This window comes from Chiloscyllium punctatum, chromosome 31, assembly GCF_047496795.1.
Source record: "Chiloscyllium punctatum isolate Juve2018m chromosome 31, sChiPun1.3, whole genome shotgun sequence".
Classification (NCBI taxonomy): domain Eukaryota; kingdom Metazoa; phylum Chordata; class Chondrichthyes; order Orectolobiformes; family Hemiscylliidae; genus Chiloscyllium; species Chiloscyllium punctatum.
This window is the reverse complement of record NC_092769.1, coordinates 72,907,595-72,925,290: the sequence shown is the minus strand read 5'-3', so window position 1 is coordinate 72,925,290 and position 17,696 is coordinate 72,907,595. Positions and strand designations below refer to the sequence as shown.

Sequence of the window (17,696 nt, the reverse complement as noted above, 5' to 3'; positions counted from 1 at the left end):
CTTTATGAATGGCATATATGGATCCATCAATTGTTCTATGTCTATCTTACTGTTAAATCATAGCACAGCACAGTGGCTCAGTGGTTAGCACTGCTGCCTCACAGCGCCAGGGACCCGGGTTCGATTCCAGCCCTCGCAGACGATCTGCGGGAAGTGTGCACATTCTCCCCGTCTCTGTGTGGGGTTTCTACGGGTGCTCCGGTTTCCTCCCACAGTTCAAAGATGCCCAGGTAGGGGTGGATTGACCATGCTAAATTGTCCCACAGTGCCCAGGGATGTGCAGGTTAGGGTGGATTGACCGTGCTAAACTGTCCCATAGTGCCCAGGGATGTGCAGGTTAGGGTGGATTAGCCACAGGAATTGTAAGGTTAGTGGGGATGGGGTGGGATGATGTTCAGAGGGTCGGTGCCGAATTTTCAGGGCTTCAGGTAGAGGGCAGGTCTGGGGTCTCTGAACAGTTCACTCCACAGGGAGCTGGGCAACGTCACTGCTGGACTCCTCCTGTGCCCTAAAGACTCCAAAGCGGGTCTGATTCAGTTATCAGTGAGCTTAGCTGGTTTTGTAGTAATCACTTCCAGGTCCAGGGTCTGTGTCTGTAATCATCCAGGGGGCTTTGTATAAGCTGCACCCCAATGGGGGACAGACTGAGGTTCCAGTAACTGGGGTGTAACTTCTGGCATGGGAAGGTACAGTTACCTGATAGGTCAGCAGGGAGCTGATGGTAGATTTGGGCTAACTGTCGGGCAGTAATCCCACAGTTTAGTCAGACGGACAGGTATTGTATCAAAAACCTGTCATCTTCTCATTAAAAATCACACAACACCAGACAACCACCTGATGAAAGAGCAGCGCACCGAAAGCTAGTGCTTCCAACTAAACCTGTTGGACTATAACCTGGTGTTGTGTGATTTTTAACTTTGTCCCACCCCAGTCCAACACCGGCCTCTCCAAATCCTGTCTTATTCTTGTCTGGGAGTGTTTGATGACGATCGTGTCGGTAAGGTTTACTCTGTAGCTAACCCCATGTTTTCTCTGTCCTCAAGGATTTAATTGAAATAGTGCAGAGGAAGTTTGACTTTGTATCTAAATGCTGCTGCCCCTATCTGAGGTCGGAACTGGTGGATGAGAGGTTTTACTGAGTGACAGTGTCAGGGGAGCTGGATTAACAGCAGCAGGGATACAGTCAGTAATATAGGGCTCTGGGAGTAGAGGGGTTACTGAGTGACAGGGTGAGGGAGCTGGATTAACATCAGCAGGGATACAGTCAGTAATATAGGGCTCTGGGAGTAGAGGGGTTACTGAGTGACAGGGTGAGGGAGCTGGATTAACATCAGCAGGGATACAGTCAGTAATACAGGGCTCTGGGAGTAGAGGGGTTACTGAGTGAGAGTGTAGAGCGAGTTGGATTAACATTAGTAGAGTTACAGTCAGTAATACAGGGCTCTGGGAGTAGAGGGGTTACTGAGTGACAGTGTAGAGGGAGCTGGATTAACATTAGTAGAGTTACAGTCAGTAATACAGGGCTCTGGGAGTAGAGGGGTTACTGAGTGACAGTGTAGAGGGAGCTGGATTAACATTAGTAGAGTTACAGTCAGTAATACAGGGCTCTGGGAGTAGAGGGGTTACTGAGTGACAGTGTAGAGGGAGCTGGATTAACATTAGTAGAGTTACAGTCAGTAATACAGGGCTCTGGGAGTAGAGGGGTTACTGAGTGACAGTGTAGAGGGAGCTGGATTAACACCAGGAGAATGGCAGTGAACGTTGGAGGGCTGGATCCAAAAGGCAGTGTCCTATCCATGTCAGCCAAGACCAGGAAGCAGCATCCAAGCAACTCACGGTAATCTTTATTATTTATATATTTATAGTTTCATACAATGTTGAATTTTAAATAAGAACGAGACCAGCGTTGTGTTTGCAAAATGGGGCACTCACACTTGCCAGACGAGGTGCCCACACAGAAGTGTGAAGGGACTCGAGGGGGTTGAACAGATGCTCTCTGTCCTGGTGGAGCACCATGGGAAAAGGCCTGGATCCATCCTCACAGGCAGCCCTTGTTGACGTCACTATGCCTCTGAGGGTGATGATGTCCAGCCAATTGAATGGTGTGCAGTGCTCTGGGTCGGTGGGGTCATTGCTCCGGGGAGGGTTCAGATGCCACGTTGGCGCTCCTGTCCACTTTGCCACCCTCGTTGGCGTTTTCCTCACAGCCCGTGGTGTCTAGGTTTGAGCTGGTGATGGCTACCTCACGCTCGGTGATGCGCAGTTGTCCCTCCTTGTCCGGGTGACCCATGATGACTTTGATAAAACGCTGCAGCTCCTGGAGTTCGTAGAAGCTCTCGAGAACCACCAGCAGAGCGACCAGTCCGATCACCAGGTAGCCTGCACGTGGGCAAAGGTACACTTTCAGGGAGGCAAAGTCACTCTGGTTAACCCTGCCCGCTACCGTCCAAACAGGACAGGGACAGCACGGGGTTAGATACAGAGGAAAGCTCCCTCTACACTGTCCCCCCATCAAACACTCCCCAGGACAGGGACAGCACGGGGTTAGATACAGAGTAAAACTCTCTCTACACTGTCCCCCATCAAACACTCCCAGGACAGGGACAGCATGGGGTTAGACACAGAGTAAAGCTCCCTCTACATTGTCCCCCATCAAACACTCCCAGGACAGGGACAGCACGGGGTTAGATGCAGAGTACAGCTCCCTCTACACTGTCCCCCATCAAACACTCTCCAGGACAGGGACAGCATGGGGTTAGACACAGAGGAAAGCTCCCTCTACACTGTCCCCCCATCAAACACTCTCCAGGACAGGGACAGCACGGGGTTAGATACAGAGTAAAGCTCCCTCTACACTGTCCCCCATCAAACACTCCCCAGGACAGGAACAGCACGAGGTTAGGTACAGCTTAAAAGTCTGTTGGAATTAAAATCGGGCGTTCTTCCAAGGTCTGAGACAAAAATCCTCCCTCAGTCAATGCCAAGGGAATGTGCGTCCTGGGATCTTGCTGTGCCCTGATAAAGTTGCTGCATCCACCTCAAGACAGAAACACACCCTGCCCCAAAACGGATCTCCCTTCACTTCACACCAGTCCTTGCTCTTTCCCTTTTGATTGAACTCCCCTGGCCGATGAACACCACCTTCCCAACCCCTCACCCAAGGGGAAAGAAGATCTCATTTTAAGCTCCTTCTGACAAATCCTATTTGGAGGAGGTTAATAAGCTTACCCGTGAAAAGATTCAAAAACAAAAGGACTTCTGTCTGAGGGCGGGCCTTTTTCAACGTACATTTGTGAAAAATGTAAAACTAAACCGAGACGTCATTTAGTGCCAACGGCTAGCAATTTGTCAACTTGTTTCTGCAAATAATTGGTCACTCAAACCCACCGCGCTCTTGGCCTGGGGAACAGTGAAGACATTTTCATGTGTCATTGTCCCCTTTGGGGCTGTGGACAGAGGAGTAAAATCCCTGAGGAATATCCCAGAGGGTCGGAAAATAATAAACGTAACACCTTTATTTGAGTGAGGTGGGAGAGACTGAGCAGGAATCTTGCAGGGAAGTTTGTTATCAAGGAGGTTACAGCAGGGACATTAGACGCAGGGTTAAAGTACAGGAAAAGCATAGTGGAGTCAGTGGTCAGCGCTGCTGCCTCACGGCACCAGGGGACCTGGATTTGATTCCAGCCTCAGAAAACTCTGTGTGGAGTTTACACAGTATCCCCGTGTCTCCGTGGGTTTCCTCCGGGTGCTCCGGCTTCCTCCCACAGTCCAAAGATGTGCAGGTTAGGGTGGGTTGGCTGTGCTAAATTGTCCCATAGTGCCCAGGGATGTGCAGGTTAGGGTAGATTGGCCGTGGTAAATTGTCCCATAGTGCCCAGGGAGGTGCAGGTGAGGGTGGATTGGCCGTGCTAAATTGTCCCATAGTGCCCAGGGATATGCAGGTTAGGGTGGATTGGCCGTGCTAAATTGTCCCAAAGTGCCCAGAGATGTGCAGGTTAGGGTGGATTGGCCGTACTAAATTGTCCCAAAGTGCCCAGGGATGTGCAGGTTAGGGTGGATTGGACGTGCTAAATTGCCCCATAGTGCCCAGGGATGTGCAGGTTAGGGTGGATTGGCCGTACTAAATTGTCCCATAGTGCCCAGGGATGTGCAGGTTAGGGTGGATTGGCCGTACTAAATTGTCCCAAAGTGCCCAGGGATGTGCAGGTTAGGGTGGATTCGACTTGCTAAATTGCCCCATAGTGCCCAGGGATGTGCAGGTTAGGGTGGATTGGCCGTGCTAAATTGTCCCAAAGTGCCCAGGGATGTGCAGGTTAGGGTGGATTCGACTTGCTAAATTGCCCCATAGTGCCCAGGGATGTGCAGGTTAGGGTGGATTGGCCGTGCTAAATTGTCCCATAGTGTCCAGGGATAAGACCATAAGACTATCAGACATAGGAGTGGAAGTAAGGCCATTCGGCCCATCGAGTCCACTCCGCCATTCAATCATGGCTGATGGGCATTTCAACTCCACTTACCCGCATTCTCCCCGTAGCCCTTAATTCCTTGTGACATCAAGAAATTATCAATCTCTGCCTTGAAGACATTTAGCGTCCCGGCCTCCACTGCACTCCGCGGCAATGAATTCCACAGGCCCACCACTCTCTGGCTGAAGAAATGTCTCCGCATTTCTGTTCTGAATTGACACCCTCTAATTCTAAGGCTGTGTCCACGGTTCTAGTCTCCTCACCTAACGGAAACAATTTCCTAGTGTCCACCCTTTCCAAGCCATGTATTATCTTGTAAGTTTCTATTAGATCTCCCCTTAACTTCTAAACTCCAATGAATACAATCCCAGGATCCTCAGCCGTTCCTCATATGTTAGACCTACCATCCCGAGGATCATCCGTGTGAATGTCCGCTGGACACGCTCCAGTGCCAGTATGTCCTTCCTGAGGTGTGGGGACCAAAACTGGACACAGTACTCCAAATGGGGCCTAACCAGAGCTTTATAAAGTCACAGTAGCACAATGGTGCATTTATATTCCAACCCTCTTGAGATAAATTACAACATTGCATTCGCTTTCTTAATCACAAACTCAACCTGCATGTTTACCTTTAGAGAATCCTCGACTAACACTCCCAGATCCCTTTGTACTTTGGCTTTATGAATTTTCTCACCATTCAGAAAGTAGTCCAGGCTTGTATTCTTTTTCGCAAAGTGCAAGACCTCGCATTTGCACAATTTGAATTACATCAGCCATTTCCTGGACCACTCTCCCAACTGTCTCGATGTGCAGGTTAGGGTGGATTGGCCGTGCTAAATTGTCCCATAGTGCCCAGGGATGTGCAGGTTAGGGTGGATTGGCCGTGCTAAATTGTCCCATAGTGCCCAGGATGTGCAGGTGAGGGTGGATTGGCCGTGCTAAATTGTCCCATAGTGCCCAGGGATGTGCAGGTTAGGGTGGATTGGCCGTGCTAAATTGCCCCATAGTGCCCAGGGATGTGCAGGTTAGGGTGGATTGGCCGTGCTAAATTACCCCATAGTGCCCAGAGATGTGCAGGTTAGGGTGGATTGGCCGTGCTAAATTGTCCCATAGTGCGCAGGGATGTGCAGGTTAGGGTGGATTGACCGTGCTAAATTGTCCCATAGTGCCCAGGGATGTGCAGGTTAGGGTGGATTGGCCGTGCTAAATTGTCCCATAGTGCCCAGGGATGTGCAGGTTAGGGTGGATTGGCCGTGCTAAATTGTCCCATAGTGCCCAGGGATGTGCAGGTTAGGGTGGATTGGCCGTGCTAAATTGTTCCATCGTGCCCAGGGATGTGCAGGTTAGGGTGGATTGGCCGTGCTAAATTGTCCCATAGTGTCCAGGGATGTGCAGGTTAGGGTGGATTGGCCGTGCTAAATTGTCCCATAGTGTCCAGGGACGTGCAGGTTAGGGTGGATTGGCCGTGCTAAATTGTCCCATAGTGCCCAGGGATGTGCAGGTTAGGGTGGATTGACCGTGCTAAATTGTCCCATACTGTCCAGGGATGTGCAGGTTAGGGTGGATTGGCCGTGCTAAATTGTCCCATAGTGCCCAGGGATGTGCAGGTTAGGGTGGGTTGACCGTGCTAAATTGTCCCATAGTGTCCAGGGATGTGCAGGTTAGGTTGGAATGGCCATGCTAAATTGTCCCATAGTGCCCAGGGATGTGCAGATTAGGGTGGATTGGCCATGCTAAATTGTCCCATAGTGCCCACAGATGTGCAGGTTAGGGTGGACTGGCCATGCTAAATTGTCTCATAGTGCCCAGGGATGTGCAGGTTAGGGTGGATTGGCTGTGCTAAATTGTCTCACAGTGTCCAGGGATGTGCAGGTGAGGGTGGATTGGCCGTGCTAAATTGTCCCATAGTGCCCAGGGATGTGCAGGCTTGGGTGGATTGGCCGTGCTAAATTGTCCCATAGTGCCCAGGGATGTGCAGGTTAGGGTGGGTTGGCCAGGCTAAATTGTCCGATAGTGCCCAGGGATGTGCAGGTTAGGGTGGATTGGCGGTGCCAAATTGTCCCATAGTGTCCAGGGATGTGCAGGTTAGGGTGGATTGGACGTGCTAAATTGTCCCATAGTGCCCAGGGATGTGCAGGTTAGGGTGGGTTGGCCAGGCTAAATTGTTCCATAGTGCCCAGGGATGTGCAGGTTAGGGTGGATTAGCGGTGCCAAATTGTCCCTTAATGCCCACGGATGTGCAAGTTAGGGTGGATTGGCCGTGCTAAATTGTCCCATAATGTCCACGGATGTGCAGGTTAGGATGGATTCACCATGCTAAATTGTCCCATAGTGCCCGGGGATTTGCAGGTTAGGGTGGATTGGCCATGCTAAATTGCCCCATAGTGGCCACGGATGTGCAGTTTAGGGTGGATTGGCCGTGCTAAATTGCCCCATAGTGCCCAGGGATGTACAGGTTAGGGTGGATTGGCCGTGCTAAATTGTCCTATAGTGTCCAGGGATATGCAGGTTAGGGTGGATTGGCCGTGATAAATTGTCCCATAGCGCCCACGGATGTGCAGGTTAGGGTGGATTGGCCGTGCTAAATTGCCCCATTGTGCCCAGGGATGTACAGGTTAGGGTGGATTGGCCGTGCTAAATTGTCCCATAGTGCCCAGGGATGTGCAGGTTAGGGTGGGTTGGCCATGCTAAATTGTCCTATAGTGCTCAGGGATGTGCAGGTTAGGGTGGGTTGGCCAGGCTAAATTGTCCCATAGTGCCCAGGAAGTGCAGGTTAGGGTGGATCGGCCGTGCTAAATTGTCCCATAGTGCCCAGGGATGTGCTGGTTAGGGTGGATTGGCTGTGCTAAATTGTCCCATAGTGTCCTGGGATGTGCAGGTTAGGGTGGATTGGCTGTGCTACATTGTCCCATCGTGCCCAGGGATGTGCAGGTTAGGGTGGGTTAGTCATGGTATATGTGGTGTTATGGAGTTAGGGTAGGATGCTCTTTGGAGAGTCGGTGCAGACTCGATGGGCTGAACAGCCTGTTTCCACACTGCAGGGATTCTATGATTTTAAGTAACATTCACAGTCAATAGCGTGGAACAGGTAGATGTGGTGTACTTAGATTTCCGTAAAAACATTTGGGTAAAAACAATGAGTGCAGATGCTGGAAACCAGAGTCTGGATTAGAGTGGTGCTGGAAAAGCACAGCAGTTCAGGCAGCATCTGAGGAGCAGGAAAATCGACGTTTCGGGCAAAAGCCCTTCATCAGGAATAGAGGTATTCCCGATGAAGGGCTTTTGCCCGAAACGTCAATTTTACTGCTCCTCAGATGCTGCCTGAACTGCTGTGCTTTTCCAGCACCACTCTGATCCAAAACAAAAAGGCCAAGCTGCCAAAAACCATAGTTGGTACACACCTTTGAAGCACATTGAGTTGCGGGGTAACATGTTAGCACAGGAAAAGAACTGGCTAGTGAACAGGAAGCAGACAATGAGATTTTTGGAGTGGATAATCTGTGGTGATCAACGTTTAGCTCCTCAACTACTTGCAATCTCTGTCAACGACTCAGGTGCAATGGCTGAGCGTATGGCGGCTAAATTTACTAACACCTTCAAGGTAGGTAGGAGAGGAAGTTATCGAGGTGAGGGAGATGGTCTGTAAGGGGACAGGTTGAGTGAGTAGGCACATTCTGCCAGATGCAGTATTGTGTGAATTCATCCACTTTGACAGCAAGTCTGTTTTATAAACAGAAATCTCCCGGCATCAGAAGTTTAGCCTCTCAAGATTGTCTTCAATCACACCGGACTCAAAACATTAACTGTTTCCCTCTCTCCACTGATGCTGCCAGACCTGCTGAGTTCCTCCGGTATTTTCTGGGTTTGTTTCAGAGATTTAGCGCGTGGGTGAGCTTCGCGGTGGGAGATTTTGTCAATCACGTAAGCTGAGAAAAGGAGGAGTAAAGTGTGTATTATGTTAGGTCAAGTCACCATAGTGCCACTCTCTCATTTGAGAGAGAGAGAGAGAGAGACAAAGCTGGAGGTGAGGTTAACCTTAGGGTCACCTCTTAAGGTGAGAGGGGAAAGATTCCAAAGGGACCTAAGGGGCAACTTTTTCACTCAGAGGGTGGTGTGTGTGTGGATTGAGCTGCCAGAGGAAGTGGTGGAGGCTGGTACAATGACAACATTTAAAAGGGTATATGAATAGGAAGAATTTAGAGGAACATGAGCCAAATCAGACTAGATTCGGTTAGGATATCTGGTCGGCATGGACGAGTTGGATCGAAGGGTCTGTTTTGGTGCTGTCCATCTCTGTGACTCAGGTGAGGGGTAAGGTTGAGAAGGTGCCTTCGGTCAGTACAGGAACTGAACCCCATGTTGTTGTTGTCATTGTGCATTGCAGGCCGACCATCCAGCCAACTGAGCTAACTGACCCCGAGCTGTACAACTGACTGAGGAGCCCAGTTATTCGCCTTGTCTGTTTACTCTCTCTTAAGTTAATGATTTCAACTGGTCCCCATCTCACCAAGTGTCTTCACAGGTCACCTTCAGAACTGGTGGCACCCATACCCGGGACACTATCATCGAGACCTTCAATGGAGTTAAACTTTGGGTCACTCCTGAACACAAGATGATAAGACCGCTCACAGGAGAGGGTAATGACAAAGCCACAAGGTTGATGTAGCACCTTTCGCAAAGCCAGGACACCTCAAAGTGCTTTAAAGCCAATCTGAGAAACGTAGTCCTGACGTGGAATGACCATTCGGCCCGTCAAGCCCGCTTCCTCATACAACATAATCATGGCCGATCCTCCAGCAGTACACCAAACCTCTGCCCTCTCCCTAAATTCCATGACCCCCTTATCTTCTGGGAACCGATCTAATTCTTCCCGAAAATATATTCAGCGACTTGGCCTCCACAAGTCTTCTGTGGTAGAGAGTTCCACATGGGTGGCCACCCTGAGGGAAGGACTTTTTCTTCATCTCAGTCCCAAACTGAGTTTTGTCACCGCTTTGTTCGAGAATTCCCCACGGAGGACGTGCAATCCCTGCATTCCGTCTGTCCAGCACCGGCGGAACTTTAGATGTTTCTCGTCCTTCTTCAGCCTCAGTGGATACAGGCCCGGTTGAACCAATTGACCCTCGTGCGACAAACCAGTCTGCTTCCCTCTCCATGGCCAGTAACGACTTCCTGAGGTAAGGCAGCCAAAGCTATACACAATACTCCAGAGGTTATGATACAGCCACAGAAATACTTCCTTGCTCCTCTACTCAAATCTTCCAGCAAGGAAGACCGATGTACTTTTTAAAAAATTCATGTGGGATGAGGGCATCACTGGCCAGGCCCAGCATTTATTGACCATTCCGAATCGCCCAGGAGGTAGTTAAGAGTCAGCCATGTTGCTGTGGGTCTGGACTCACACTGACGCCATCCCAGCTAAGGATGGTGGTTTCCTTTCCTGAAGGACATTAGTGAAGCAGATGGGTTGTTCCAACAGTGAATTCATCGGACTCCAGATTTTTATTGACTTCACATTTCCAGCAGAGTTGGGGTTCAAACCTGGAAACATCACCTGGGTCAACAGTCCGGTGATAATACCACGAGGCCATTTCCTCCCCTCTTGGCCTTCCTAGCTGCTTGCTTTCACAGATTGCTTGGGGACCCTTTACACGTCCACTTTGCCAATCTACCAGCGACTAAAATGACGCTCGGCCAATCTGTTTTACCTACTGACTTTCCCATTTATCCACAATCTGCCACTCACCTCATGTCAATCTCACCTAAACTGAGCCCCTCGATATTGAACTTCCACACCCCGTTCTAGCGAGCTCACAGCCTCCCCCTTCAGGATTCGAACCTGCGTCCTTAGCACCTTATTGTCGGCCGGTTGGCGATGTTCCCGCTGTCCCCCCCCGGCCTGCTGAGGAGTCTGCTTGGGCATGTTGGTGGTGGTGCGGGAAGCCAGCTTACACCCAAGAAGGTCCCCACCACAAATCGGTTCTGTAGTTAGTGAGGTTAGTGGAGGGACCATCACTGACACCGGGGTGAGTGCAAATGGCTTTTCAACGCAATGAGCTGCCCACAGGATCCTTCTATGCACCCCCACCCCCAGGGCAGGCAGACGGGACCCTCAGTTTGACCTCTCACCTGAAAGGGGAGACATCGGACAGGCTTGGACCCCCCCCCACTCCCCTCCCCCACCTTTCCAAAGGTGAGGTGTGAAGCTCTGAGGACTGAGCCACAGTGAAGCTTCTGACAGGGAGCACCCACCACCCCCTCCGATAGCCCCCTACCCAAGCCAAGCAACTACACTGAGTACAGGAGTTGGGAGGTTAAAGCAAGGACATGCAGGTGCTGGAAACCAGAGTCTAGATCAGAGGGGTGCTGGAAAAGCACAGCAGGTCAGGCAGCATCCGAGGAGCAGGAAAATCAGCGTTTCGGGCAAAAGCCCTTCATCAGGAATTGGGAGGCCATGTTGCCACTATACAGGGCATTGGTTGGACCATTATTGGAACATTGTGTGCAATTCTGGTCTCCTTCCTAACGGAAGGACATTGTGACATTTGAAAGGATTTACAAGGATGTTGCCAGGGTTGGAGGGTCTGAGCGACAGGGAGAGGCTGAACAGGCTGGGGCTGTTTTCCCTGGAGCGTCGGAGGCTGAGGGGTGACCTTATAGAGGTTTACAAAATCATGAGGGGGCATGGATAGGGTAAATAGACAAGGTCTTTTCCCTGGGGTCGGGGAGTTCCAGAACTAGAGGGCATGGGTTTAAGGTGAGAGGGGAAAGATATAAAAGAGACCTAAGGGGCAACTTTTTCACGCAGAGGGTGGTGCATGTATGGAATGAGCTGCCAGAGGAAGTGGTGGAGGCTGGTACAATGACAACATTTAAAAGGCATCTGGATGGATATGTGAATAGGAAGGGTTTGGAGGGATATGGGCCAAAGGCTGGCAAATGGGACTAGATTAGGTTAGGATTTCGGGTTGGCATGGACGGGTTGGACCGAAGGGGCTGTGTCCGTAATCTCCATGACTCACATGCGATGCCGACCTTGTAGAGGTTCCGAAGGCTGGGGTAACGGGAATTGCCCGGAACATAATCCCCCAGGCCGATGGTGCTGAGGGAGACGAAGCAGAAGTAGAGAGACGAGACGTAATCCCAGTCCTCCTCCAAAGCCGTGAACGCTGCCGCGGGGATCAGGAAGAAGCAACCAGCCACCACGCTGCCGATTACCAGGGCATGGATCCGGGCCACCACTGGCATGGCCAGGCGCCAGTGGGTGTGGATGTACGTGATGGGCACCCAGTGCACGTAGAACATAAGGTGCTGCACCACGCTGGTGAGCAGGAGAAGGGTGATGGGAATCCCCAACACCGAGTACAGCATACAGAAGGCTTTGCCTCCACTAGTGAAGGGAACACTGTGCCCGTAACCTGGAGACAAGTGAGAGAAATCATAGGTTAGGAAGGATTTGCCAACGCCACCCCTTTCACAGAGACCCCGACAAGAGACACGCTGGGCCATAAACCCCACTCTGCAGTTCTATCCTCATCGCTCTGAACATGTTCCCAATTCACCTACCGCTGCAAATCTGCCCCGGAATCAGCCCTCAGCAGAAACCAGGAGCAGAAATGACGTACAGCACAGAAACAGTTATACCAGCCTCTGCCCATCTCCAGGAAGAGACCAGTTTGCCACCGGCCCCTAACATTCAAATGGCGTTACCCATTACTGAATCCCCCCCCCGCCTCTCCACTCTTCGGGATCATCAGAAACTCAACATTGACCAGACACTGGCTACAAGAGCGACTCAGAAGCTAGGAATCTTGCAGTGAATGACTCTCACCCCCTGACTCCCCGAAGCCTGTCCCTCCCATCAACAAGGTAGGAGTCAAGAGTGTGATGGAATCTTCCGCACTTGCCCCTGGATTGGGGGGGGGGGTGGGGGCATCTCCAACAACACTCAAGAAGCTCGACACCACCCAGGGACAAAGCAACCCTCGCATCCACAAGCCTCCATTCCCTCTGCCACTGACGCTCAGTAGCAGCAGTGTGTGCCATCCACAAGATGGACTGCAGAAATTTGCCATATGTCTTGAGATATTCCAAATCCACGACCACTTCCATCTGGAAGGACAAGGGCAGCAGATACTTAGGAAAGCCACCCCCCATCAATCCCCCTCTGAGCCACTCATCATACAGACTTGGAAATATATCGGTCGTTCCTTCACTGGGTCAAAATCCTGGAATTCCCTCCTTAATGGCATTGTGGATATCCCTACAGTACATGGACTGCAGTGGTTCAAGAAAGCAGCTCAACATCACCTTCTCTAGGCAACTAGGGATGGGTAATAAATGCTGGTCCAGTCAGCCAAATCCCTCAAGAGAATTTAAAAAAGAACAGTCAATTCAGTCCATGCCCCTCGTGATTTTATAAACCTCTATAAGGTCACCCCTCAGCCTCCGACGCTCCAGGGAAAACAGCCCCAGCCTATTCAGCCTCTCCCTGTAGCTCATACCCTCCAACCTTGGCTACATCCTTGTAAATCTTTTCTGCACCCTTTCGAGTTTCAATCTTTCCTATAGCAGAGAGATCAGAATTGAATGCGGTATTCCAAAAGTGACCTAACCAATGTCCTGTACAGCCGCAACGTGATCTCCCAACTCCCTGTACTCAATGTAATGAATAATAACAGCAAACATATCAGGAGTGAGGGACAGTCGGGAGAGTGTAGGGGAGGGAGACAGAGGACAGAGAGTAGTGAGAGAGGAGTGAGAGAGAATGGGGTGGGGGGAGAGATAGTGGTGTGGGAGAGAGGGAGAGACGGATGGAAGAGTGAGAGAAGGGAGAGATAGTGGGGTGGGAGAGAGGGAGAGACAGATGGATCAGAGAGAGAAGGGAGTGATAGTGGGATGGAGAGAGGGAGAGACAGATGGATGAGAGAGATAAGGGAGTGATAGTGGGGTGGAGAGACAGGGAGAGACAGATGGATGAGAGAGATAAGGGAGAGATAGTGGGGTGGAGTGAGGGAGAGACAGATGAATGAGAGAGATAAGGGAGAGATAGTGGGGTGGGAGAGAGGGAGTGACGGATGAGAGAGAGAGAAGGGAGAGATAGTGGGGTGGGAGAGAGGGAGAGACAGATAGATGAGAGAGATAAGGGAGAGATAGTGGGGTGGGAGAGAGGGAGTGACGGATGAGAGAGAGAGAAGGGAGTGATAGTGGGGTGGGAGAGAGGGAGAGACAGATGGATCAGAGAGTTAAGGGAGAGATAGTGGGGTGGGAGAGAGGTGCTTTTGGGTGGAGTGACAGAGAGGAGTGAGAAAGAGGGGTGAGGGAAGAGATGAGAGGTACAGCAGGCCAGGATAGAGGGTGTGAAGGTGAAGGATGGGAGAGGAGGAGGAGACGAACAGTAAGATGACTGAGAGAGAGAGAGGGTTATTCTTTACCAATGGTGGTGAGCACAGTACTGACGAAGAAGAGTGATGAGGCCAAGTCCCAGTTGCGGTCATCAGAAGCATTCCTCAAGGCCGAGACACCGTAGTTGCTGGCGGTGATCACCCTGTGCAGAAGAGCGTCCAACTCTGGCTCCGGGATGCAGCCATGCTGCTGCAAGAAGGTGGACTTCATCTCGACCAACTCCTTCCTCATCTGCACCTCCCAAGGCTGCTCAATAGCAGAGAAGACCACCATGCCGAAGAGCACGTAGACCAGGAAGCAGAGAGTTAGCTTCAGGAAGTAGCAGGCCTTAAGGTCACAGCGTGGACGGTGCTCTGCCATGGCTCAGTGGGCACACCAGCTCCCAGTGGGCACACCAGCTCCCAGTGGGCACACCAGCTCCCAGTGGGCCATCAGCTTTCCACCTGGGTCTTCAGGACATTGGAGAGAGCTGGGCACAAGGAGCTGGGTTGCAGAATGAGCTCCATCTCCCCTTGGGAGAGGTTAAGAACAAACAAAACAAAAACTTCTGTCACAACTTGGGGAAGGAAATTTCTTGCTGTTTCCAAAATACGTTTCGTTCTCTCCCTCTGTCTCAATCCAACTCTCAGTGTCCCTCAGGGATGTCACAAAGGGATGAGGTCAAAAACATCCATTGTCCCCTGCCCTGGGGTCTCTCTCTCTCTACCCCCAACTCTGAGGTCTCTCTCCACCTAGCCCTAGGCTCTCTCTCTCTCTCTATCTCTCTCTCCCTCTCTCTCTCTCTCTTTACCCCCAGCCCCGGGATTTCTCTCTTTCTCTTTCCCCAGCCCTGGACACACCACCCGAACCCAACCCTGGCCTAGATGTCTCTATCTCTTTCTCTCTCTCTCTCTCTTCCCCCAACCCTTGGTCTCTCTCTCTCTACCCCTCCCCTCCCCACCCCCACCCCAGCCCTGGGGTCTCTCTCGCTCTCTCTCTCTCTTCCCCCAGCCCTGGGGTCTCTCTCTCTCTCTCTCTCCCCAACTCCAGCCCCAGGCTTCAGTTCTCCGGCTCTGGAAGCAACATCTGCTGACATCCCAAGTCTAAAAGTTGCTCATTTTCCCAGAGTCAGCTGAACTCATGCATCCGACAAGCGCCCAGAGAGATTAAAATACAAAATCAATTAATAGAGTTTCTCGGTTCCTCCCTTGCTCCTAATTTTAATCCTGGATTTGGAGGAGACCATTCAGCCTGTTTGTCCTGTTATCTTTTTCTTCTGGTTTTCTTCATGTCTGGACCACACGATACCGGTGTAGGAAAGAGAAGGCCGTTCAGCAGCCCCACCCCAATTTGCCCTAAACTACTTAGCATTCAATGAAGTTGAGGCCAATCTTTGAGCTCAACACCATGTGAATCTACTGATCTGAGCCCAAGACATACCCAATGGCCGAGTTATCACAGACATTTTCCCCACCTCATTGTTGGAAATGACCATCTGGTTCATCTAGATAGGGAAACTGCCTGATGTGGCTCTTGACCCACAGCTGGGCAATTAGGGCATTTAAAAGGGTGGCACGGTGGCTCAGTGTTTAGCACTGCTGCCTCACAGCGCCAGAGACCCGGGTTCAAGCCCAGCCTCGGGCGACTGTCTGTGTGGAGTTTGCACATTCTCCCCCCGTGTCTGTGTGGGGTTTCCTCTGGGTGCTCCGGTTTCCTCCCACAGTCCAAAGGTGTGCGGGTCAGGGTGGATTGGCCGTGCTAAATTGTCCCATAGTATCCAGGGATGTGCAGGTTAGGGTGGATTGACCGTGCTAAATTGCCCCATAGTGTCCAGGGATGTGCAGGTTAGGGTGGATTGGCCGTGCTAGATTGTCCCATAGTGCCCAGGGATTTGTAGGTTAGGGTGGATTGGCCGTGCTAAATTGTCCCATAGTGTCCAGGGATGTGCAGGTTAGGGTGGATTGACCGTGCTAAATTGTCCCATAGTTCCCAGGGATGTGCAGGTGAGGGTAGATTGGCCGTGCTAAATTGCCCCATAGTGTCCAGGGATGTGCAGGTTAGGGTGGATTGGCCGTGCTAGATTGTCCCATAGTGCCCAGGGATTTGTAGGTTAGGGTGGATTGGCCGTGCTAAATTGTCCCATAGTGCCCAGGGATGTGTAGGTTAGGGTGGATTGGCCATGCTAAATTGTCCCATAGTGCCCAGGGATGTGCAGGTTAGGGTGGATTGGCTGTGTTAAATTGTCCCATAGTGCCCAGGGATGTGTAGGTTAGGGTGGATTGGCCGTGCTAAATTGTCCCATAGTGCCCAGGAATGTGGAGGTTAGGGTGGATTGGCCGTGCTAAATTGTCCCATAGTGCCCAGGGATGTGCAGGTTAGGGTGGGTTGGCCGTGCTACATTGTCCCATAGTGCCCAGGGATGTGTGGGTTAGGGTGGATTGGCCGTGCTAAATTGTCCCATAGTGCCCAGGGATGTGCAGGTTAGGGTGGATTGGCCGTGCTAAATTGTCCCACAGTGTCCAGGGATGTGTAGGTTAGCTGCATTAGTCAGGGGTGGTAATAAGGTAGGGGAATGGATCTGGGTGGGTTAGTCTACAGAGGGTCGGTGTGGACTTGTTGGGTCGAAGGGCCTGTTTCCACACAGTCTGAAAAAACAGCAACAACCTGGACCTCTGGATTACCAGTGCAGTAACATGAGGTTTCAGCCACTGTCTATGATATACTTTCCTTTTCAGGGGCTAAGTCTCACACAGTGATAACTCCACTGGTCTCTCTGTTATCTCACTTCCTGACATCGTCTACCATTTCCAGATTGGGAATGCAATCAGTGTGTACACCTCAAAGGGGGCATCAGCACTCAGTCAAACCAGACTCCCACAATGCACCATGCACAGGCACACAGCTCTGTACTTAGACCATGCATGTCAAAGCACAGGACACACACCAAACCAGGCCGTGTACATGAGTAAATATTGGATACCAGAAAGTGAGGGACTGAGAGTCAACAAACACCTACCTGAGAGAGAGAAAACGACAACTCAGAAACCAGTGTACAGATAGCCATGTGTGTGTGGTGTGTGTGTGTGTGTGAGAGAGTACTGAGAGACACTAGTCAGTGTACAATATCTCCCTGAGAGAGGGGACTGAGAGACACCAGTCAGTGTACAGATATCTCCCTGAGGGAGAGAGAGAGGGGACTGAGAGACACCAGTCAGTGTGCAGATATCTCCCTGAGAGAGGGGACTGAGAGACACTAGTCAGTGTACAATATCTCCCTGAGAGAGGGGACTGAGAGACACCGGTCAGTGTACAATATCTCCCTGAGAGAGGGGACTGAGAGACACTAGTCAGTGTACAATACCTCCCTGAGAGAGGGGACTGAGAGACACCAGTCAGTGTACAGATATCTCCCTGAGGGAGAGAGGGGACTGAGAGACACCAGTCAGTGTACAGATATCTCCCTGAGAGAGGGGGGACTGAGAGACACCAGTCAGTGTACAGATATCTCCCTGAGGGAGAGAGAGGGGGGACTGCGAGACACCAGTCAGTGTACAGATATCTCCCTGAGAGAGAGGGGGACTGAGAGACACCAGTCAGTGTACAGATATCTCCCTGAGGGAGAGAGGGGACTGAGAGACACCAGTCAGTGTACAGATATCTCCCTGAGGGAGAGGGGGGACTGCGAGACACCAGTCAGTGTACAGATATCTCCCTGAGAGAGGGGACTGAGAGACACCAGTCAGTGTACAGATATCTCCCTGAAGGAGAGGGGGGACTGAGAGACACCAGTCAGTGTACAGATATCTCCCTGAGGGAGAGAGGGGACTGAGAGACACCAGTCAGTGT

General features: G+C 51.3%; 1 protein-coding gene across 1 annotated transcript; it reads right to left on the bottom strand.

The window, feature by feature from the left end:
• Positions 1 to 2,128: 2,128 nt before the first annotated feature.
• Positions 2,129 to 14,301, bottom strand: LOC140457185 (potassium channel subfamily K member 1-like). Its single transcript, XM_072551245.1, has 3 exons — positions 13,901 to 14,301; positions 11,489 to 11,884; positions 2,129 to 2,379 (listed from the first exon to the last, which is right to left on the bottom strand). Exons 1-3 carry the CDS (start codon positions 14,229 to 14,231, stop codon positions 2,129 to 2,131), a joined length of 978 nt encoding a protein of 325 aa, XP_072407346.1. The 5' UTR covers positions 14,232 to 14,301.
• Positions 14,302 to 17,696: the final 3,395 nt, after the last annotated feature.

Excerpts from the sequence above, each read along its gene's own strand:
- LOC140457185 (XM_072551245.1), bottom strand. The coding sequence starts at position 14,231 with ATGGCAGAGCACCGTCCACGCTGTGACCTTAAGGCCTGCTACTTCCTG. Across the intron at positions 11,885-13,900 it reads TACTGTGCTCACCACCATTG|GTTACGGGCACAGTGTTCCC; the intron begins GTAAAGAATAAC and ends ACTTGTCTCCAG. Across the intron at positions 2,380-11,488 it reads CTACAAGGTCGGCATCGCAT|GCTACCTGGTGATCGGACTG; the intron begins GTGAGTCATGGA and ends GCCCACGTGCAG.